Below are 24,948 nucleotides of genomic sequence, written 5' to 3' on the forward strand. Positions count from 1 at the left end.
ACAGGTTATTATAAACATCCTGCAACTTTTGATAAAAACAATCTAAGTCTTTTGTTAAACACAGACTTTAAAATTTAGAACTTGCTCGTAAAAATTCATATCCTGTCCTACACTGAAGTTATGGTGTGTGTGTGAATATATATACACACATATATTACATATAAATGAATAACGTTAGAAATGAATAGAAGTATTTTGCTCTCTGCTGCCTGCAGGGACACTAAAGAAATAAATGTGCAACCTCAGAGTTATTTTTCCAGTGATTTGTTCCTTATGAGATATATTTTGGAACTATGTACTCTTCAGTCAGGCACTGGCTTATCAAGACAATTTCCCATGCATTTAGAAGGACTTGCTACAAAATTTCAAAGAACCAAGTCAAATCAAGTATTTTCAATTCCTCCCTTTCCATTGGGTTTTTTTGTTTGGTGATGGGGGTTGCACTTCACATAATCACAAAATGGTTTGGGTTGGAATGGACATTAAAGATTATCTAGTTTCACCCCCCTGTCATGGGCACGGAAACCTTGCACTAGACCAGGTTCTTCAAAGCCCCATCCAACCTGACCTTGAATGATTCCTGGGATTCATTTATGGCTTCCTTGGGCATCCTGCACCAGTGCCTCATCGTCCTCACAGTAAAGAATATTGTCTTTATATCTAATCTAAACCTGTAGTACCTTGGAAAAGAAAGAGAGAGAGGGAAGGGGCCTTCTACATATTAAGAACAACATGAAAGAGAATTGGGTTTGCCCTGCAAGAGAAAAGGCCTAAGGCAAAGGAAGAACCAGTTTGAAGTTCAGCAACAAACACTATGAACTGCAAAGCAGAGCAACTAGAGGAGACTTAGACAGAGAGGTACATTCAAGAACAAGGAACACTGGGACTGAGTGGAGTATAGATTGGGGGTGGAGGATGAGCATTTCTCAACATAATCAGGGTAGACTGGAGAAAACTCTAGAGTCTTATTTTAAGATATGACTCTGTATCAGCTTTCAAACAAAGAGGACCCACACACCAACTCTGTGGAGAATAAGGTGTCTCTGTCGGGTCCTGTCCATAGCTATTTATTCAACATCTTATGTCTGCAGTCTCTTTCTAGGTTGCAGTATTTTGGCAACTTAATGCCATTGTAAATTAAGTTCCTCTGGTCTCCTCACTCCCTGCAGCATCCTACACTTCCCAGGTGTTAGTATTTGTACCTATTCAAAGAGACCCTTCAAGAAACTGAGTTGACTACAAATCCTGTGATAAAAAACACCAGGGTAGCTCCAGAAGGTACCTGTAGTGCACAGAGGAAAAAAAGCATGCTCAGGGTAAAATGGCTGGATCACAGCAATCCCAATCTGAGGTCAGTTTCAAAAGCTGTGCAACCACAACCTAAATGTGTCCACTCTGGAAGATACACCTCCTGGATATTTTTGGGCAGCATGACACTGCCTATTATCCCTTCTATTTCATGGGTAGCAAAGAGATGTCAAGTAAATTGCCAGAGCTCTCACAGGAAACTTTGGCAGGAGCAGGAAGTGGAATTTAGGTTTGTCAAGATTCAAGGAGAGCCTCATCCAACAACTGGACCCTGTCACTTGAAGCTGTCCCTGCAGCGAAGAGCTGGAATGCTGAGACAAAGGAAGTGCTATTTTAAAGACTGGAAGCAGATATCCATACGAGAAAAGCGATTTTCCCAAAGTCAGTTGTAGCTGTTGACAGAACCACAGGCAAAAATTAATTCAGAACTACAGAAATCTGTCTTTACAAGGCAGTCCTTGCTTCATATACAGAATCCTGAAATTGACATCAACCTTTTACCAAAAAAATTAACCCTTGAAGTTCCTTTTTTTTTCTTATGAGGAAGAAAACAACAGTTCAACAGACAACTGATGATTATTAGAACACATTCTGAGCAATATTTCAGTTTTGCTGCTCAGGCCTTGAGAAGACATCTTTTGGCAAAATCAGAAGCAGAACTTGCTGAATAATTTCCTATTAAGGGCATAGAGGAGAACAAAGTGCCTATAAGTGCTCATGCATTAAGTCACTCTCTTAAGGTATTTGGGGTTTTTCTATATCTGTATCTAATAAGAAAAAGATGGGTTCTATTATTTAGTTTAAATTAAAATAATAATATGGTGAAGTTATCTCACAACCAGCAGATGCTCTGAACTTCCACCTCTTAGAACCCTGACAGCTTTTCCATTCTCCCCGTCACCTTTCTCAGCTTCTGATGATTCCCGTGCTGCTCCATCTATGGTAGTGGAGACAGTGCTTCACCAGAGGCCTTAGATGCTAAAGGGTATAAGGAAGCAGGTTATGCAAAAAGTATCTATTTCCAGCACAGGAATGCGGCCTGTAACTATCCCATGACAGGGAGCTCAGCTCAAATAGAAAGTGTAAGCCCAAGCACCAGGAGCACTGCATCCTGAGATAGCAGTGGGAAACCGGGGCAGTGGGGGTGGGGAGGAAGGAGACAGAATGAACCAGCACTTTAGTCTAAAAGAGGAAAGGAAATACTAAGGCAGGTCCTGAAATTTTATAAGGGAGTCTGGAAGGCACCTCATGGCCTTAGACTGAAAGATACAGCATATAAAATAACAGGAAAAAAAGTCACAGTTTTAAAAAATAGCTACAGTGAAGAATGACCATTAATTCTTCAAGACAGAAGAGTAAATAGCACTAAAGCTCCTGGTTTAGTCTCAGATTCTTAAGAGATCTCAGAGCTGAACAGCCTTACTTTCAGTATGCAAAGGCAATCAGCACTCTTTAGCTCTTTCACAAAGAGAACTTATGTCAATACACATTGACAGGAACTACAGATTTTGAGGTGATCACATTTTTAAAAACCTATTCCTATATGTAGCCCTCCTGCAAAGCTAAAACAAAGCAAAACAAACCTTGCATAGTCAAGTGCAAAACTGTTCTGAAGGTCACATCCTTGAATGAGTTATGAGCATTCAGGCTGTTCATGCATCATAGGAACACTGACATATCTTCCCAGTTCTCCACTTTACTGACAACAGAATTGCAGCTTTCCATTTCCATTTGCAGAAAATGGGAACCATGCTGCCCATGTAAGGATCTGTTGTTCTCATAATCTGATATGATCTTTTCACATTTGAAGCTTAGAGAGCTCAGCTCTGATAAGGACAAGATGTTAGAACATTAATGAATAACTTGCACTTTCTCCATATACTCTTGCTCATGTGTGTGCAAGAAACAAGTCCAGGTGAACACCACCAGGAAAAATGGGAAGTATTTAAGGAAATAATTCACAGTTAGAGGTTGCTTCTCTTATGGCAGGACCTAATCATGTAACATTTGAGGATACAGGTCCTGCAAGGGAGAAGGCCAGGAACAATGCTCTGAATGTCAAACCACTCAACTCCTGTCCCTGAAATCCAACATGATCCTTGCATTTACCACAGAGATTTTTTGCAATGCATAGCAAAATTCCTCACATATTCATGTTCCTACTAATCACATTCCTTGGTCTTAGTTGTTTTTTTCAGACCAAGGTTGCTCTGCAGACAGAATGGCCATGCACTTAAAATTACAGTGGGACCTGCACCATAAACATAGGCTGTAATTTAACACAAAGTGTCCTAAAAAAATACAGAGTCTAAAACTGGGCAGCTAGAAATGAAAAGCTTTCTGAACTTCATTGTGTCCAACTCCCATGCATTATAATGGAGAAATGGCAACCCTTCACTTTTCCTCACCCAGGTGCCCTGAAAAATTAAGTCTTAAAATTTTATGAAGCACTCTAATATCATCACAGTAATGTCAGTGTAAGCTGTCTTCAGAGCAGTGTTTGAACAGCACACATTAATTGCAACTGAATAATGAGGACAAAGCAAAACAGGTGCTCCTTGGCTGTATGGTGCAGCACACTCCCCTTGAAGACAATGGGATGGCATGCTAGGGAACTGGAAAAGTGGCTTCACACTGAATCCACATAAGGCAATCGACCAGTCATGCACCTTAATCCCATTGTTCCCTTAACTTTCACAGAATCAGACTCACAGCCAAGCAAAGCTCAACCACTCATTTAGTATACCCATCCCTCCAAAAGCACTATCAACATATACAAACATCTGTTCAGCAGGAAGCTGTATCCCAGTTCCAGCTCTGCCAGATGCTTCATGCCACAGCCACAGCTGGGAAACAGAAGAGATGGCCTGTAACTGCTTCCCAAGAGACCAGCAGAGGAAAAAAAACAAAGAATACCTCTCACAGTTCTGTGGGAAACATTTAATGTCTGCCAGACCTCACAATAATTGCAGAAATACCACTCACTGTGCTCTCCATCTAAATATTTTGCACAATATATGTTCCTAAAAAGCCTCCATAGCTGGAGACTGCACCTTTCTCAGGCACCCTGTGCCAAGGTTGTCTTTTCCCTGGTGTCACAGTAGCTACCACAAGCTCCCTTTGCTTTTAGCTTCTTAGCTTCTTTAGTCAGTGCTGAAATTTGGCAGTCTCAGCATTACTCCTTCTTTCCTACTTAGTATGTAAACCCAGTATAGTTTATTCTTATATTTGCTTTTAACACCTTATTACATGAAAACAAAATTGTAGTGTTTGAACAAAGTCTATTTGTAATCCATTACAGTCCTCTCTGAAACACACATGGTTATTTTTGAGCCATATAAGCCCAAAGGAATTCAGTCTCCTGGGTCTCTTTCTGCATCAGCACCTCTGCTGACACTGCAAATAGGTACTAGGCAGCAAAACTGCACTTCTCCACAGTGAGTCTCTACTCTCTAAGTCCTGGTTGGGAGCTCTCTTCTCACAGCCCACCAGAAAGTTATCAGCTGGCAACAGCTTTCAGACCTTACCACCTCAATTGGGTGCAAACAGCAATATGGACATGGAAAAACTGTTCTAGATTATTACATATATGTCATCTGTCCTCCTGGAATTTTTTCCCTTGAACACTGTGGAAGGATGGGTTTAAGGGGAAGGTCAAAAGGCAAGCTGAATTGCTCTACAACTTGAAGTGTTTACAAGAGTACTATCAGAGCACTATCTTTAAGGTTCTATGTGTGGAATCTTCTATTGGGAAGGGATGACTCAAAGGGACTCTTTCAACCACCATGACTTAGCATTGCTCATACTCAGCATTACTTCCACATCTATTTTATCACAGCAGTCTCTTACTTCAGTACACGGCCAACAAGATCACATGAGATACAGCTGAAGCAAGCTTTAAACACAACAATCTTACCACAAAATTTATTAAAATAGAAAGTTGGTTTATCCTGTAAGGCCTTGTCTAAATGCTCACCAGACTGCTTGCATGAGCAAGGGGTGGGGAGAGGAGGGAGAAACTGAGAAAGAGATTCCCTGATGGAGAGACCACCCATCCAGTATTCCCTTTCACAGCTGCTCTTGTGCAGAGGTTCCTTAGGTTTATTTCATGATGACAAAGTTTTGGGTTTATTTCAATTTTTTTTCCAGAAGACAGATAGATGATATTTATGTTTTTAGCTACAGCTTCTTACAAAATGATGTAATCAAAACCTTCCCAACCATCATTTATATTTTATAACAATGAAAATCAGGTTCCACATTCAGAAACTGTACTGACTGTTGCTGAAAAAACCCCACGTTGACTCCAAGGATGGGATATCATGGCAATTGTAACTGAGATGGATCAAAGCTGCTCGTCTTTTATGGTCTTCATTTGCAAAGGACCGAACATAACCGGATTACTGGGAATGCAATACAGCTCAGGACATTAATTTTCTTTGCCTAGAAAAGGCTCTCAGCATTTTTCATGTAATTACACCAAAGAGCAAGTCAACTGTAGGGCTAAAAGGGAGCAAACATGAGGAGAAAAACAGGAATAAGCCTTGAGTGGGACTTGAACTTGGGAAAACAATTCCAGCATGTTCAGAATGAGTAACACCACTTTCACCTCCTCTGATGAGAGTTCATACTGTTCAACTCTATGAAAGCATTTGAAACAGGAGGGAGGAAGGGAATCACAGCAGGATTGAGAGGGAATGTGTATTGCCTCTGATGAATGGCACAATGCCCAGGCAGCTGCTGCACAAATGCCAAAAGTGGGACCTTTGTTGCTTCAGCTGGATCCCTCTTGAAGTTTTGAATTACAGGCAGATAGTTCACGTTATGGGATTCTGCTGCAGCACGGCAATGCAGAGACTGCTTGCTACACGTGTCTTTTCCATTCTGAAACTGAAACCCTAATGGGAAACCAGCCTTTCCAAAAGCCTCACAGAGCAGCTAAAAAGTATATTTTAGCACTTCTACACCAGACCTTGCAAGAATTAACATTATCCTGAATCTTTGTTCATCTTTCAAATGCAAAAGGCTGAATGCAGACAGCCACATTTTAAAATCAAAACCCAAAAAAAGCAAAGGTGTGCACAGCAACGAAAGGCAAATGAATTCTTTAAAATTCTGTGAACAACTTGGCAGGTGGTTGCTGCATTTTAAACAAGAGCCATGACATTTTCCACATAGTAGGTGAAGGAATGAATCACAGAATCACAGAATTTCTCAAGTTGGAAGAGACTCATAAGGATCAGAAAGTCCAACACCCTGCTCCTCACAGGACTGCCTAAAACTAGACTCTATGACTAAGAGCCTTGGCCAGAAGCTCCTTAACTCTGACAGGTCTGATGCTGTGACCACTTCCCTGAGGAGCCTGTTTCTGTGCCTGAACACTTTCTCAGTGAAGAACCTTTTCCTAAAGTCCTAAGCTGAACTTCCCCAATGTAGCTACATTTCATTTCATTTCATTTCATTTCATTTCATTTCATTTCATTTCATTTCATTTCATTTCATTTCATTTCATTTCATTTCATTTCAATTTCATTTCAATTTCATTTCATTTCATTTCATTGTGTCCTGTCACTAGTGACCAAAAGACAATCAGGATTGTCCCATCCCAGGTGAAGAATGTGGCACTATCCCTTGCTACATTTCATATGGTTGCTGACTGTCCAGCTCTCCAGGCTATCCAGATCTCTCTGTAAGACTTTTCTGCCCTTGAGGGTGACCACAGCTCTTCCTCGTCAGCAAACTTTCTTAAGGTACATTTGGTTCCAGTGTCCTTATGAAGACATTAAAGAGCACTGGCCCTAAAATTGTGTCATGGGGAACTCTACTGGTGACTGACCACCAGGCTGATGTAACCCCATTCACTATAACCCCTTGGGCCCCACCCAACAGCCCTTTGCCCTCTCCATGTCCTATGAACTTGTCTAGATGTGCAATGATCCGTCTATTCAGAAAGACACTGTGGGAGACAGTACCTAAAGCTTTGATAAAATCACAAAAAAAAACCCTTCCTTTGGTGAACTAGGTGGGTGACCTTGTCATAAAATGAAGTTAAGTTGGTTGAGCAGAACTTTCCCCATGCTGGTTATGAACAATGACTGCCTCGTCTCTCAATGCTTGGAGTAAATCAGATAACTAGACATATCTGCAAGTTTAAAGCATATTTTCACCTCAAATGAAATTATTAAAAATTCCAAGTTATGACAACTTCTAAGATCTAAAAATTGCCATGCTATTAAAATATTTTTAATTAGACAGACATATTCACGTATTCAAAGTTTGCTGTTAAATAAAGTGTAGAATAGAAGGGGGTGATATCACCTTTGACAGCAGCAGTATTTTCTGAGAAGCTACTGTTCTCACTGCAGCTTAAGCAACTAGTTCTGTTTCATCACCACCTGTGCTGGTTTTGGCTGGGGTACAGTTAATTTTCTTCACAGTAGCTGGTGTGGGGCTGGTATGGGATTTGTGCTGGAAACAGTGCTGATAACACAGAGTTTTTTGTTGGTTTTAATTGCTAAGCAGTGCTTGCACAGCATTAAGGCTTTTTCTTCTCCTCGCCCCACCCCACCAGCAAGGAAGCTGTGGGTACACAAGAAGCTGAGAGGGGACACAGCCAGGACAGCTGACCCCAACTGACCTAAGGGATCTCCAGACCATATGATGTCCTGCTTAGTATATAGAGTGAACATGAAAGGAGACAGGAATATTCAGAGTGATGGCATTTGTCTTCCCAGGTCACCGCTACCTGTGATGGTGGCTCACTATTGTGGGGATGGCTGAAGACCTGCCTGCCCATGGGAAGTGGTGAATGATTCCTTGTTTTGCTTTGCTTGAGTGCTCAGATTTTGCTTTCCCTATTAAACTGTCTTTATCTCAACCCATGAGTTTTCTGTCATTTACATTTCCTGTTCCCTTCACCATCCCACAGGGAGGAAGCTGCTGTGTGGGACTTAGTTGATGGCTGGGGCCAAACCCCAATACAACCTCACATGAAGTTGTAGACTTACAAAGAAAAAAAAAAAAAAAAAAGGAAGAAAATAGCTTGGTTTCTTCCCAACTAAAAATACCCCAGACCTTGAAACACAGTGCTAAGTTCCATTTTTATATTTCAACACAGTGACTAACAAATAAACTTCAATATATAACAGATTCTTTACCCTAATGCTAATTTTAAATGCAAAGCATGTTTTTAGAAACATTATTCTTTAAGCCTCCAGCACAATTAATGTAGCCTTATATAACCATACAACAAATTTTTACAGTTTTAATTTATTTCCAGATTTCAAACCACATCCAATTTTACATAATCCTAAATTAAATATTACACCAGCTAATAAGTAGTTTTTGAGGCTTTAATATAATGCAAAACACAAGGAAATTGAAATTCTTAATCAGTGGACCATTTGTTACATGATGAGAAGCAGTAAAACCATTTTGCTTTTTCCCACTCTCCCAGCCAAACTAACACCAAAGCTAAGACCAAATCTATATTTCTCCAGAGAATAACAACTAAATTAATGACGGAGAAAAAAAATTAATCCAGATAAGTTCCATTTTATTTCATTTATCATAAAATTGGGAATTAAAACCATACTATTAAAAAAAAAAAAAGCCCATTTTTCTCAACAGGTTTTGGACTTTTGGATGCATTTAATACAGCAGAATGAAGAAGTTTGCTTTTCACTGTACTCTGAAAATGGCAATTCTGCTGTGGACTTGTGGTTTTTACATCCTAAAAAATTCTTAATGAATTCAGAAAGTGCTTGAATTACATTAAGAAAAAAAAAAAAAGGATCTTCAAGTAATAATTTATTTCAAAATTAATTTGAAAGCTGTGATGCCACTACTCTCCAATTACTCAAAGCATCTTTTGATGTTTAACCAGATCTGAGCTTCTATTGTTATAAGTGGCAAAAACATGGAAATAATCTTCCAAGCTTTCTTTAAGCAGCACAGATGAGATAAAAGAAAGAGAAGCTGCTGATTCTTCCTTCTTTAGAGGTCATTCTACCAAAAGGTCATTCTTGCAACTGCCAAGCTTTTTGCAATTCTTTCACTTGTTTTATCAGAGTTGGAATTAAATTTATCTTGGGAAAATCCAGCACAGTTCCACAAAAGCCTTTAAGTCCACACACCTCAGTTACATCACCTGAAGACTCTATATTTCACAGTAGGTATTGCTGACCAGCAATCTTCTGGAGGGCTGGGAAAACAGAGCACCAGTGTATCTGCACTCTGTTCTGACAGATAAATACTGCTACAGATAAATACTTTAGGTTTACTTAAAAGAAAAAAAATTGGAATGCTCAGAATTGGAATTATGATAAATAAAACCAGGAGATTGATGTGAAGCCAAAAAAAGAGAAATTGTTAAGATACACATATCACAACTTAAACTGGGAAGGTCACCTCAAATATTAAATGTCTGAGCTCTTATCCAAACTTTCTAGCACAACTGGGACTTGAATTGTCAGTGTCACACTGATCTGGAAAGAATTGTTAGCAAATAGCATCAGCTATTTATTATTTCTCTCCCACTGCACTTTTTCCCATTTCCCATTTCAATATTAATGGCGATTGAGAAGCAGCTGAAGGGGCAACTGCTTGTGATGCACTGTGTTCTTATCTTGTTAACACTGAATTTGCTCTCAGAGTCCTTATGTAAGGGAGTTATACAGAGGGTCAACAAATGGTACAACAAAACATCTGTACATCCACCTTGCCCTATACTTCCTCATCTCCAGCTCCATTGCTTCCACTTTGGACACCAAGCCCAGCCTTGTATCAAGGTGCCACACAGCTGTAGTCTACTAATAGGTAACTAATGAGGATTAGGGCCTGGCAAGCCACAGCACTGCTGAGTGATGGCTGCTACTTCTCAGTTTGTCACATCTGGTTTTGACATGGGCCATCTCTCAGCATCATTTCTTTGTCCTGTCACTGCCCATCCAAGCTCTTTGGTTCAGTTAGCTCTTTAGCCTGTTCTTAACAGCAGATGTAACTTGGTGGGGAATTCTTAATCTTTTTTTTCCTTAAGTCTTTTCCATAGTTCACTTGTATTTTTCATCTGGTCTGTCACATAAGGAAAGCCAAGTACTTTGCTGGAAAAGCCAACCTGTTTGTAAGGGTGAGGACAAGAGAAGTGACTGTTTCTGTGCCAGCAGCCTGCCAAGTTCTTCCTTCCCCTGCAGGCCTCACAAACCCCATGCCTCAGTGGATGGACAAGCTCTCCTACAGTCAACCAGAAGACAGTCAGGATTCCTACAGCACAAACAATGCCCCCACACACAGGAAGCTGGTTTCCAAATAGGACATGGTCAAGCAAACAGTCTTGGGTTCAGCTTGATGCTGTAGGTGCTCACACCCAAGTGCCAACCATCAGGTGGTACCACTGTGGTACTCTGTGTACACACAAGACCTAGTAATTTTCCACTTCTGAGCATCTTTGTGAGTAATAATATCCCCACCCCCACTCACAGACAATGATTATAAATAATTATAGCAGGTTTAGCAGTGAGTCAGTTCAGATCCAACTGCTGGCCAGGCTCTTAGACAGTCAATATGAAAAGCTAACAGCCACAAGAAGTCTCACCAAATTTTAACATTTGTATGAACTGTTTGATAATGTAAGAACATTTTAAAATAAAGGATGTAAAACCAATACAATTCCTCTACAGAGAGCAACTCCCAGCTGCAGTGTTATGATCTATGACTTGACAGCTCTTCATCATCTTGTGCATGGTTTTTCTTCTCTTTTTTTTAATACAGTAGCATGGTTTTATCTTTAACAATAGACTTAAGTAAAATTAAGTCATTCATTTTCTTAAATGGTGCTGCATCATCAGCACCCTATAATTATTTTAGTGTATGAATGCAATAGTTGAGAATAAAAGTCTTAAATTTATGCAATCTTACAGCACCTTTGGCATAAATCATATGCTCTCAGACATTTTGCATGATAATTTGGCCTGTACAAAGCCTGCCAGCTTTTGAAAATGCCTTGTATTATAGACTACCCAGCAGAAGATTTGCTACATTTAATACACTCCTATCAGCCAGCACAAAGCCTTTAAATTCAATATAAATTATCAGAATAATAAAATAAGTTCTAATTAAGTCCAAACTGCCAGCCAACCAGAGCAAAAAGATCTTACCTTAAAACAGCTCGTGCTTGTAGTCCTTATTACTGTGTCATCCTTGCATATAATTGCCTACCTGCTACAGGAGAGTGTACAATTGCAACACATTCCTCCCTACCTAGAGCAGACTAACCTTCAGCCTTGTCTAGTGAGAGCAGAAAACCTAAAGATCCTGAAATTCCCAAGGTGGTGTTTTATAAGAAGACCATGGCTTTCCATGCTCGATGTTCCTATCAGCTACAGGTATCCCACCCTTTCAACTCAGGAAGTTCCACTCTTAAGAGCTGAGGAATTTGGTAAAGCTTTCATCCAGCCCAAGTACTCAGCTGTGGGGAAAGAGGAGACTCCTCACATGCTCAGAGCACAGATAATGCACAGCTTCCTACACTCCTGCTCCAACCACACTCCTGACACAAGGCAGGACGCTGCCACGCTGCAGCTAAAGCCTGGAGCAACACGACTCTCTCAAGCCAAGGCATTGCTTAACCCTGTAAAACCCATTTTGTCCTCACCCCAGCACCGTGCTGTACAGGGTCCTCACCAGTTTTCTGACTGATTCTCACAACAATCCTTAGAAGGATTGAAAAGTCACAAAAAGGCAGCAGGTATTTAAGATAATGACCCTGCAGAATGTGAACTACCTAGCACTTCTCAGATGTTCTATCAAGTTTTTGAAAACTGGATAACAAATAGATGATTTGGGGCTTTTTGAGAGAAAGTGTCAAAAGAACTCTTCAGAAAAACATAGAAACCTCACCTCCCAAGTACAACAAGGATTGGCAGTGGTCCAAACAGAGAATACTAACTAACTTTTGAAATTTGACTGCTCTAGAGTTCCGAAATTCACACTTAAGGTTAATTTGTAAAGCTGTCAATTACCCACAATCTTGTTAAAAAATCTTTTAATATAAAAAAGCTAAATGTATTCAAGTCTTTATTTTGCAAGTGCAAAAGTTCAAAAATGTTAGCCTAAACTCTAGCTCTATTGATAGAGTTCATTAGTGCATCTATTTTGAATCAAAAGAAGCTACAAAGAGTGGTTTAGAGGATGAGACAAAAGACTATAAATTAGACTAAATAAATTTGTGCAATTGTCTTGAAAGGGAAGAAAACTTTAAAGTCAATTTCAAGGTTACAACTAGCTTTTATACTTAGTAACAGCTCTGCATTTTTTTTCCTAGTTAAACTGGACTTCTTGTTCCTGATGCAATAAATGTAATTTTTGATACTGACTTTTGTGGTTGAAAAATTAGAATTGGGAGGGGGGAGAGGGGAGAGAAAGGCTTTTAGGTGAGATTCAATCACTAAACCTTAATAGAACCAATGACTCATGCAGAAAACAAAGGAAGAAACTAGTGTTAAAATAATCCTGCTTTAAGATTAAAATATAGAAATAAAAATCTCCCTTAATACATGCAAGGATAAAGTGATACTATGTAACTTTAAAACAAGGTAGAAATACCACATTTCAACATATGCTTTTTTACCCAAATGGCACTGATCCATCATCATGCCCTCAGTTGGTTGTTCTTGGAGATATACTAACACTCAAAATAAGGAAGGCTCTAAAGTTCCTGAGAGTGACAGGAAACCCAGCAGAGTAAGAAATTTTAGACAGAGTTATTTACAGATATTTTCCTGTGAGAAAAGAATGGTAAGAATGTAGCTTGAACATTAACAAATCCACTAAAATATCAGTCTGCCTAGCGGAGTCAGCAGATTTGGTGGGGGATTCAGTGGGGCTGGAAATTCAAACTTTAGCTTGTAATCAGAAAAATCCTACTTTAGAAATTTGAACCAGCAGCTAGAAACATGTAATATAATATAGAGCTCTCCTAAAATGGTACCCAGATAGAGGGACCTTATACTATGCAAAGCCTGTGACTATTTAGCTAAAGGAAAAAAAAAAGTCAATGGCACTGAAGCTCTTTATTATTCTGCAGGGACCTATTTGTAAGTGAGTGACATGAACAAAATCTGCAAATCTGCATTTCCTTCCTTTCCTGTCCTTGGGAAAGGTGCTGCAGATCATGTGTGCAATTCCCCATTAGGATGCTGACAGAACAGAAGTTTATCTGAAATAAAATTCCAACTGAAATAGTCTAGTCTATTCTAAAGATACACTCATGGAAAATAATTTAGATCAACTGAATTTTAAAATAACATCATTCAAAATGTTTATTCAGATTGTTTATGAAGCAATTATGCAGAATGCTTAGGTAACAGTTTAAATGAATCAGTTACTAGTTGCTAGTGTCTTACTCTCAAGTAAGAAGACACTTGCAGTGTGGGGCTCTACAGGAGATGCAACCCATCCTGCACTCCTGCAAATACCCAAGAAGATCCCCTCTTTGGGTTTTTTTTTTTTTTTATGTAATTAAAGCATTTTCTGGATTCATTGACAATGTTTAAGGATGGAAGAAGAGAAGCTCAGTACAACACAGGAAGCCCAGAACTATCTGCTTCCCTGTTGCTTTAGCATAGCAGAGACATACAAGACCTGTTCCATTATTATTCTTCCAAGACACTTCCACTGGCCTCAGGAACATCATTATGTAGCCCTGATTTTCTGGAGTAGCAGCAGTTTTTCAGAGAACACTGACAAATACAGCACACCACAGAGCAACTGCTAAATGGTTCAGCCAAGAAGCAGCTCACATGTAAGTCAGTTTAGGCTTCTGGGAGAAAAAAAATTATTTATTAAACAAGCAAATAAATAATGAAGATGAAGGAAGAGATTTGGGGATTATTAGGGAATATTTATTTGGCAGGAGAAAGCAAAGAGGACTTGATGAGACTTGTAAGAGATAAGTCTATTAAAAACATTGTTAGCAGAATGAACCAATTAAGTCCACATCCCCAAAGCAAGTTGGCAACCAGTTTTCAACACCTGTTTTCAGACCAGGGCTTGAAGAGTTTAAACATGTTGTTTAAAGTGATCTCCCTAGATCCTCTAGGTCAATAAACACAAGGTAAAAATGCACTTTCAGAACTGCTTACTGTGAGCATTAGCCATAGCAGATGTGATTTTCAAGCAGCAGCATTCAACACCAGGTGGAGGAGAGCTGGGCATTCTGTCCTGCACGGAGCATATCAAAGCCAACAAGTCGCTGAAGAGAGCAGGTCCCTCCTGACTAGTAAAAGTAAGAAACAGAAAGGTCCATCCAAGATAGTCAGGAATCTATATTTATTTACAAAAAAATCACATTTCCTTTAACTCAAAGTATGCTGAGCATTATTTATGTACTGGGAGATAACACCTGCAACCCTCAGGGCTTCCTGGAGTCTCATAAGGATTTCCAACTAGGATCTCCTTGGCTTACAGGATCTAAAGAACACATCAAAAATAGTCATTTGAAGCACTTATTTCAGACTTTTTATTAGTAGGCACTCACTAGTGTAGGATGTCCTTCCTGAATAATTAAAATATAGAAAGGTCACATACAGTCCTCATCAGCAGAGAAATACAATAGCCCTGAGGTGGAGGAAAACTTTAAGCTTTACACAATGTAGCATCCAGCAAGCACTCTTTCTCCATAGGCCACCTGCAAGATCCTGCTTTCACTCTGAGCCACCAAAGACTTTTGTGAAGCTCATTTGCCACTGTCACTGTCTCCCCTTGGCAAATTTGTGGATGATACAAAACAAAACCAAGAAGATTGGCTGTTATGCCAGATGGTTATGCCACCATCCATACGCTGGAGATATGGGCTCACAGGAACCTATGGAAAGTGACAAAAGGAAATGCCAAGTCTTGCACCTGAAGGGGAATAACCCCATGCACCAGGATGAGCTGGAGGCAAACAGACTAGAAAGTGTCCTAAGCCCATGCATTATACAGAGAACTAACACTGCAGAAGGAGTTGCATCTACTATCTCTTTACAAAGGATTTAATGAAACAAACACAACAGAAAAAAAGAAAAATATCTAGAATTGTCAGTGTTGTGCAAATGACCTTGACATTTTTTGAGAGGGAAGAAGATGACAAGTCCAGTCAGAAGTATTTTGCTTTAAACTTAGTCTGTACAAAATAGGTTGTATTTCCACAGCAGAATCCACAATATGCATCCAATGTGGAAACAAGGCAATGTACAATGGCATGATGCTTTCAGTGCTCAGGTGTGCAATCAGAAACTTTGCATCCATGAGCACAGATGTCCCATGACTTCAGCCTATACATCCAAGGTCACATGGTTTATTTTGGCACATAGATACATACATGTGGACTACATGTGCAGGTACAAACTAACTTGGACTTGAAGCCCTATTCTGTTCCCTGGAATAAGCTTCTCCTCCCAGTGGTCCAGTAAGTTAAGTATACAGGCATTGTAGCCTGAGGAGAGTTAAAACCTCTCTTAAAGAGAACCAGAGGGTAGCAAAGAAACACTGTAATTAACATCTATTTTAGGCCACTTTGTGGGAGCAAGACAGAACCACACTATGAATAACTTACAACTCCAAGCTGACCCCCAAGTCCAAATTAAGATGCCCTGCCATGCCCTGCAGGAGTCCATCAGAGACTAATCATGGAGAACTGTAAGGAAGGAGCAAGGGCACTACCAGAGGTTTTTTGTGAACCAAAGTAAATGCAAAATGGCTATCAGGCAGAAATTAAGATAGTGAGCAGAAAGAAATTCACAAAAGCCATTGATTCAAAATGTACACAAACCTAAAAATCAGCTGCACACCCCTCCCCCCCCCCCCCAGCAGACATATAGATAAAGTATATTAGAATGAGCAGTGGTTTCATACCTGAAATCATTTTTTAGGACAAGCCATCTAATATATGATACAACTGTGACAGTCAGTGAGTGACATGGCACTAAAACTGCCAAAAGAAATAAATACCCTGGCATCCAGTGTTAAATCAAATGTTGATAAGGCTAACTATAGTGCAAAAGCATCTGGAAAGCAGAACATGAGAACAAAAAGGCTTAACCACTTTCTGCTAGCAAGTCTGCAAACCTCATCCTTCAATATTTATGCATCTTATGTGTGCCTCTTACTGAGGAATTGACCCTTGCTGCAATCAAAGGTGTAAGTACTGCTTTGGCTGCAGACCATCTAACAATAATACACATGCAAAGCACACAAATGACATTCCCCTTAGCACAGAAAGGGCTGTGCTGCTAATGGGAAATGTGGCATTTGGAGACAATGATGAAATTCTAACAGCTGCAGCAGATTGAAGGGTGGAGGGGGGGGGGAAAGAAAGCTAATAGAGATGGGGGGAAATCGAAGGACTGGAGCTAAACTAACAGCTGGGTAAAAACAGCCTAAGAGAGAGGTATTTTTGGACTTCCCACATCCTTTTCATCCCTCTTATATTTTACCAGTTACAGAAAAAAAAAATAGTAGCTCATAAATAAACTAATCAGAATTGTTATCATCAACCCTGTCAGGTGATCATTCATCACATCATGAATCTTCTTTATACAAGCACACAAATACGCTGATGATAAGCACTAGAGAAAATACCTTAACAGAAAAATAAATGCAAAGATGACCAGAAAGCCAAGCATCCATCACTGTCATAACTTACACAAAGAGGTTTTGCAGCTACCTAACAGTTTAAAATTATTGAATAAGAGTCATTAAAAAGAAGATAAATGAGGGGAAAACATAATTTTTTCCACTGGGAATGATTGGTATCCAAAGGTCAGTTAGCCTACTTATTCACCTTTCTACAGATGGTGATGATTTTGGAGCAGGACTACAGGTCTTAAAGTCCACCTATGTGTGATGTTAGCAATTGCAGTGGGTGTGTAACTGCTAGAAACTAAGTAATAAAGCCAGCAGCTAGCCAGCAGCTACTTGCTGGCTACACAGGCAGCTAAGCCAGGTGGCCTGGCAGACAGGTATGCATGTGTCTCTGGGAGTCAGACAACTAGTGGAACTGGATTTGGAGAGGTCATGGTGGTCTTGGCCACCTTTTGGAGAGATTCAAATCTGGAAGTCACCTGGAAGACATGCTAGTGGATGGACTCTACATCCAAGGCTAACAACTGGAGGATCCATAATGCAGGGGATGCAGGAGTGGGGAGGCTGGGCTGTCTGTGCCTGTCTGGGAGTGGCAGGGTCTATACCAGAAACAGGAGTGGGGCTGCAGCCTGGGGACTCGTATGTCCAGGTCATGGAGAAATCCCAGGGAAATGGCAATTTTCTCTTTTTCTGCCTCAGGAGAACAAAACAAAAAAAAAAACCAGCCCTTACTTTGACAAGGAGACAATTTAAATGCTCATGCCACCTTCAAATTCCAGCACGTTCCTACTATGTCAGTTTGACAACTTACTTAAGTGTGAACAGAGGAAACCATCATCTAGTGACAGGAGGGTAGGAATGGGCAGAAGATGGAGGAGTTAACTCCATGGCTACTTCCATACAATCAAGTGTTCAATACTAGGCAGCATCAGTGAAATGACCTCAATTAGATGCACCAGTACATGCACCCAGTGTTGGCAATTTCAGTTTGGCTGTACATTCTGAAATTGCAGGGTTTGTTTTAATCTAGTTTGTACTGGTAAATGTAGAGGGGTGGGAAGGGAGTGGAGATTCTGATTCTGGTCTCCAGGGCTGTGAAAAATAAGCTTGAAAGACTGAACTTTAATGGGAAATAAAACAAAGGCAAAATAGCTTTAAAATCAAAAAGCATGAGTGGCAAAGAGAAAGGAGGGCTTTACTGGGCCCACATCCCCTTATTTCTTGTTTCCCTCATTTCCTATAAACACCAATCTTTCTTCCACCATACTGCTGGTGCATCTAAATTTGTAGCATAGAAGAACAAATAATCTAAGTAAACAACATATATATATATTAAAACAACCCAAAATCTTTGAAGGCATTCTTCACATGGCTCAAAAGCAAAAAAGAGACTGGCTTGGGTTTTTTCCTCCATCCTTTATATTCACATTATACTTTTTATGTGAGCTTTGGAGAAGACAAAGAAAAAGCTAAAAAAGCAAGCTTAGAGGAGGCTATGCTTAAACACATTACCAGTAATTATTTTGTGGTTTTACATTTACTTTCTATTGAATTCATTCTTCTCATGCATACTTATAGGCTGAGAAGAACAGGCTGCAACTAGAGTAGCAGCACCACATTTGTTCTTCGTTCTGAAGGGAGCAGGATTAGAATAATGCATGCAAGTTTTTCACTGCCACTCCTTTTTTTTTTAATTACATTTAATTACATTTTCAGACTATGCTGCCTTGTCCTATATATATACTTATGCTACATGAACAGACACAACATCTCTTTGTGTTGCCCTAAATCTTGGGCACTTGCACGCTCCTGATCAAACAATGAGCTGGCGGGAAAGGGAGCTGATCTTAACTCACTGAAGAAAGAGTTCAGTGAGACATGAAGATGCACAGTAGGATTTTTTTCCCAATCTAAGGTTACCAAAACAAGGCTCCAAAGGAGCTACTGTCTCACACAACACAGTTTTTTTCAGTGCTTGTTTGTGTTTTTGTGGGGCAATTTTTGTTTTCGTCTTATTAACACAAATTGTACATTGTACAAAATGCTTTATGTCATTAGTTAGGAGGAGACAAAAGCAGGAGGCACAGGCAGAGGGTACCCCTCAGCTGAGCCTGGAAATGAGAGGGAAACTCTCTGGAATGAACAGACACAGATTTCAGCAGTGCAGAGGCAGCAGCTGTTGCACTGACAGTAATTAGATTGAGGACCTGACAAAGGGAAAGGATAGAGCCATGAAGGAACACAATGCCAAGGGACACACTCATTTCTGAATCAGCAGGTTGTTACAAGTTTTAAAGGTAGGGGATATAGAGTAATTCTCACAAGAATGACAGCATCTGACTTGTAGAGACAAAAACTTGTTCAAAAGCTTTTAAACAAGTACTGATGATGATGTATTAGGGGAAGCAAGCACACAAAATCTTGAGGTTACTATCTTTTACTCCTTTTTTCATGCAAACAACCTTTTTCTGTGTACAGGCTACACAAAGCTATAATAAAAAAATACAATCCCAAGTAACTTGGCTGCATGAGAGGCACTAAATTTTGTTGAGTTGCATATGTCTCACAAGCAGCACCCCATCTGGCAGATGGAAATACTGAAGCAGAGGCTGATGTAACTACTGTACCATCATCACCAAGCAGTTATAAGAACTAGGAACAGACTTCCCCACCCCTGAATATAACCTTTTGTATTAACTGCTGCATTAGACAGCCAACACACTCCTCCTGGTAAAATGTTTTTGAAGCCTGCTGACGATTTCTCTCCCTCTTCCTTCACTCCCAGTTCCTGAAGTTTCCTGATATAACAGACACTTCTCAAGACACCTAAGCAAGACTCAGTTGACCACCATCTGGAAGGCAATCAGAAGCTCTCTCTAGCCAATGAGTATGAATCAGAACATGAATCCCACTCCTGTTCTGCAGTAGGATAGGAATGCACAGCTGTTACTACATCTCATTTCAGAGAGGCATCAGAAACTTGACATTCATGACCACCCCAAGCACATTCTGAAACTCTGCCCTGCTCAGGTCCTCACTGGCAAGCTGCCAGGCCTTGGTGGTTGGGACCACTGTGTATGAAATGTATCAGATGGCAGATATCAGCCTTTTGTCATTTCTGGGAACTGGATTAAGCATGAGGACTGCTGAGGCACTTCATCTTGCTCTCACTCCCTCCTACCTCAAATGGAGATGGAGCATTAGTCTCTAGTCTTACAAGATGTAGCCAACAGATAAAACATCCCAGCCTGCACTGTAGCTCTCTGATGCAAGAGACACTGAGGTATGGAGTATGTGATGACATTCCACAGCAGACATATCAATGCAGTGCAGCATGTTGACTATAAAGAAACATCCCTGAACTAGAACTCCTTGCTGCCTCATCTTTCAAATCAAAGAGGGGTTGTTTAGCACCTACACATTAGTAAAAGTCTTGGGAGAAGCTGCAATAACCCAGGTTATTAAAAACGAGACTACAAAAAAACCCAGGAAGACAAGAGTAGCAAGGTGAATAGCAAATTAGTTTTTAATTAGAAGCTATACCTCCAAATGAAGGTTTGTGGTTTCACAGGTCAAGTCAAAAAACCATGGCATATTGGCTGCAGGAGATTTTTGGCTTCTCTGTTGCAACAGGGACTTCACAGGCACCTACCTCAGGTCACTCAGTACTACCAATGCTTTGGGATCTCACATCTAGACAGCGAATGGTAAATTCTTATCACACAATTCAGTTCTACATACCAGCAAAGCTGCTGTCCTTGCTGCATCTATGAATTAAAGCTCAGGTAGTTTATAGGAAAAAGTGAAAAAAAGAAAGAAGAAAATGAGGCAACAAAAGGGAAAGAAAGGTTTAGGTAGTTTTTTCATTCTTAGCTGTTCAACCACCACATTTGCATTGGCCTTTTGGTTTTTATTTTCAAGAATGTTTTGGCAGTTCCCTGCTCAACTGTAGTGAGCAAGAAGCTGATGCAGCATCTTTGTTGCAGACACACATTGGGAAGTTTTGAGCTGATGAAAAGAGCAATGTCCATGTACACTGCATGGTGGAGAACCAGCCACATAGTGAATCCCTTTGGCCAGAGGCAGGATTTACACACGAAAGAGAAACACTACAGTTTCAATCAAAAGCTCAACAATTTCCCCAGCTGAATGCTGGAGACTATTCTAACTAAAGACTTTTTCCATTTCTGCAGTTACTACTTAAGTTATTTAATCTCAACAGAGCCTGAGTTCAGTTCTGGTTACAATTTAAAAGAAAATTCATTTATAATGTGTATGTTGAAGACCTTGGTGTCAACAATTTAATTCTTTTTGTTCTTTGCTTTTTTTTTTTAAATGATGAAAGTCTCACAAGGGTGTCAGGGTATCTCCTGACATTCTGCATTTGACACAGGATTGGAATGCTGGACTGTAGCTGACACATGTCAAAGCAAATGACTGCACCAAGCCACACCATGTCACACAGTCTGAAGGTGCAGCCTCTACTACTGCTTCAAGGATCTCCACTTAGAGCTGTACTCTGCAGCACAGATCCAGCCTCACACATATCAATAGTTTCCAAGCCACAGCCTTTGCCTGCAGTGCCCTTCAACAATGCTTACAGAAAGAAATCCAAGAAGCTAAAAGCAAGGCTAGAGTTCTAATGAGCATGGGCAGAGCACACTGACCACAAAGCACTCCTCGGGCAAGTACTGCCATCAATAGGCCAATGAAGACTTGGGCTCATTTGTCTACACCTCAGTTTTGCCAATGCAGACATGCTGTCTGCCTCAATCCCACACTGAAATTGGCACAGACTGGAAAATTTTACTGTATCATCACATCAGCAAAATTCAGCTTGCCACTGTGTATCTTTCCACTTAAAGAACTGATTTAAACTGCAGCTCCAACAGGAAATTTACTGATACACCTCTACAAATAAAAAGGCTTACAGTATGATAAATAAGCTGCAATACTGAGCTCCTGTATGGCTGTTACTGCATATCCACAGTGCACTTACAGTATTGTGCTTTTTTTCCCCCAACTCTTACAGTTCCAATCTGTTTTCCATGATCCTGAATGGCTCCTATTCCCGAGTTTGCTTTTTGCAAAGCAGCTCCTAAATGTAATTCACTTGGTTGACACAGTTACACTGAAGTAGCTTACTGACATTCCAACAAATTACTTATTTGAAGTCTGCACAAGCCTCCTGTTTTTCATGTTTCCATGATGTGGAAATGTCAAGGGTTTCTACCTCAAAGAAATTCCTTTTTTTACAATCTCATCTTTCCTGAGAAGTTCTCACTTTGAATTTTCTCCCAGGCTGCCTTGCACAGCTGAACTATTAGCATTCCCCATCTTCTTTTATCATCTACACAACCTTGAGTGTTACTTATCTGCTTTATTTTAACTACCCTGTGAACATTAAAAATGTGACCTTTGAACATTCAAGAAAGCAAATGGTGAAGAGTGGCAAGACTGCAACTTAATTGTGAAGAAAATCCAAGGAAACTACTATTAGTGACATGTAACATCTGTAATTAGATCTGGGCAATCCACAGAAAATCTTGCTAACACTCAGCCCCTCCTTTTCCCTAACCTAGACATGCCAGTATTAAGAAATTTAGTTAATGGCTTTCAATTTGATACTAAAAGAGCTGATGTTCAGTCAGTACAGAACACTCTAAATAAAACCACTGACAAAATGAACCATCACTGGGTATGACAGCTGGCCATCAGCATGGCCAGTAGGCAAAAATCAAACTTTTCCAGCAGAAGTGAGGAATTTTCACAGTTAAATGGTTAAACATGTCCCCAGGCATTCTGCTTTTCCTGTGTATCTGATAGAATTTAGAAGTATCAGCTGCAGCTCCCTGGTGCACCTTCAAATCCACCTGCTTACTCATGGGGCAGCTCTGTTTTATATTAATAAAACTAATGCCATTAATAGTGTCTAGGCAGAAGTGAAGCAGCAACTCCTACACTACCTGCTGGCTGATTAAATTAATTTTTCCTGAGGTATCTTCTTCCCACAAACTGGTCCTGGTTCTTGTGTTTGCTGTCAAATCCAACAGAGCCTGTATTCTGTGACTCGGAGATGCTTTTATCTGCTGAGCATTTCCTTTACTCTTTTGTTACACCTAAAAGACTGCAAGCTTTCACAGTCTTCCTATTTAGACAAGCTGCTACAGCCCTAAATATTGACAAATAAACCCTTTTCTTGCATACTGCATTATCATGCAATTAGAAAGGGTCCTGATAGGTCAACAGGTAGGAAATAAAAGGACACAAATTAATTTATGGGCTTGCTCCAGGAAACCTCAAGACATCAACCAAATACCAGTAGTAAAGGCAGGCACCTTCTTATCATTTGGGAAGTTCACAAAGCACAATAGCTGCAGGTTTAACATTTCTCATGCAGATGTCTGTGTTACTGCTGGCCCTGAGGAGCACATCAGCCACAGTCACTAAATGCAGCGCTTTAAAACAGGAAACACATCCATCTTACATCTCTAAAAAAGGAAAGCAAATAACAGAACTTTCCCTAATCTGCTTTCTCCAGCTTTACTTCCAGAAAGTCAAGACTTCCACAAAGCTGTTGCACTTTATCTTGAAGTTTACCTCCTCTCTATAATGGTTCTCAAGATTTTAGGGCTTGCCTAGCTGGGTACAAGAATCCTCAGTGAGCTACCTATCTGATTTGAAGCACAAGACTTCTGGATTCTCTCCTTCTAAATTTGGGGTGATAAACAATCTACACAAATCAGGGTACTACAGTTCTGTGTATGTACACAGTATAAAAAAAAGATTCCCAGCAGTCAGGGAGAGGAAAGAGGAGTGACAAAGCAAGGTGTGCTTCGGGTTCAGTTTCCATCTGCTCAAGGTGAAGATCACTGGAAAGCAGAGAGAAAAGTGTCTACACTGAATCAGCAATTCCTTTGTATGCTGTTTATTCTCAATAATTGGGCACAAAAAAAATTATTTGTAAAATCCCACTTAGATAATCAGTCTCTTTTTCATCAAAAGTCAAAATCATCCTGCTGCCAAGAACATGCCTTTTTGTTAAGACATAAGTTTAGTGTTCAGTAAATGTATCTATGAATAGAGAGTAACTATTTGGGATTTGAGGAATTTCTATACTGTCAGTCTTCATGACTGCACTGAAACACCATAATTTCTCCTCAAGGCTCAGCTCATGCATTCCTGCAGTGGCATAGGTTCAGATATGTTTTGTCAAGTGCTCCAGAATCAAGACATTATTGTTTCAAAGCCCTCCCTGTGAGTTTAAACTCCAACAGAAAATAACCCCCACTGATCTCGCTACGGGAACAAAAAGAAACACTAATTTTAAATTGTTCCTTCACATCAGGAAGGAAGGGATGACTTATGCTTTAAGAAATAAGTAGCAGGGAGTATTAAAAAGACATTTTCATCTTCCAAGCAAAGACATGTTTTATGTGAGAAAATCTATTCTCTCGATGATAAGTTGAAGAGTAATATAAAATGAGTTTGAACTGTCCAGACAAAACCTATTTCCAGACAAATCCTTCCAACCTATATCTCAAATACATGCAGCCTCATAGGATAGTCAGGGAGCACACTGATGAGAGAATGTATGTCCCAGAGCATTAGAATTGTTGTGGCTGGAAGCTGCACTAGATTTCTTAATGAGCTGAAATCAGACTGTTAACAAATTACAGCTGAAGCTGTGGATGCTCCACTATGCTCTGACAGCCAGTACACACTCTCTCCCAGTAGGGACTATAAAAAATGTGGGAACTGGGTGGAAATTTCTTCTATTAGTTCCAGTATCTCTGTTCTGTACCTGCCTCCAAATATGCTTCGAAGCTGCAAACTATTAGAATTACAGATACCACCAATTACTGCTACTTGTCTTGACCCAGTAAAAAAATCAGATGGAGGTCCAAGCAAGAAAGAAACAAAAGATAACAGCAGCTGAGAATGAGATTATTCCCAGCAATGTGCAATTTAGGTGAAGCCTATGAGTTCCTGGCAAACTGCCCATGAGAATGCTGCTTA

At 40.0% G+C, this 24,948-nt stretch overlaps 1 protein-coding gene across 8 annotated transcripts in view; it reads right to left on the reverse strand.

Annotated features, from left to right (window-relative positions):
* TSPAN9 (tetraspanin 9) overlaps positions 1-24,948 on the reverse strand; it is a 166,781-nt gene that overhangs the window by 111,730 nt on the left and 30,103 nt on the right. The window contains exon 1 of one of the 8 annotated variants that reach the window (XM_079309050.1): positions 14,448-14,531. The exons of the other annotated variants lie outside the window; for them this stretch is intronic. Coding sequence (XP_079165176.1) covers positions 14,448-14,520 — 73 coding nt within the window. The 5' untranslated portion in view covers positions 14,521-14,531. Of the gene's footprint in view, positions 1-14,447; positions 14,532-24,948 lie in introns of those variants that run through there. 8 annotated transcript variants of the gene reach the window in all.

The sequence above is a fragment of the Erithacus rubecula genome, assembly GCF_903797595.1.
Source record: "Erithacus rubecula genome assembly, chromosome: 1".
Classification (NCBI taxonomy): Eukaryota; Metazoa; Chordata; class Aves; order Passeriformes; family Muscicapidae; genus Erithacus; species Erithacus rubecula.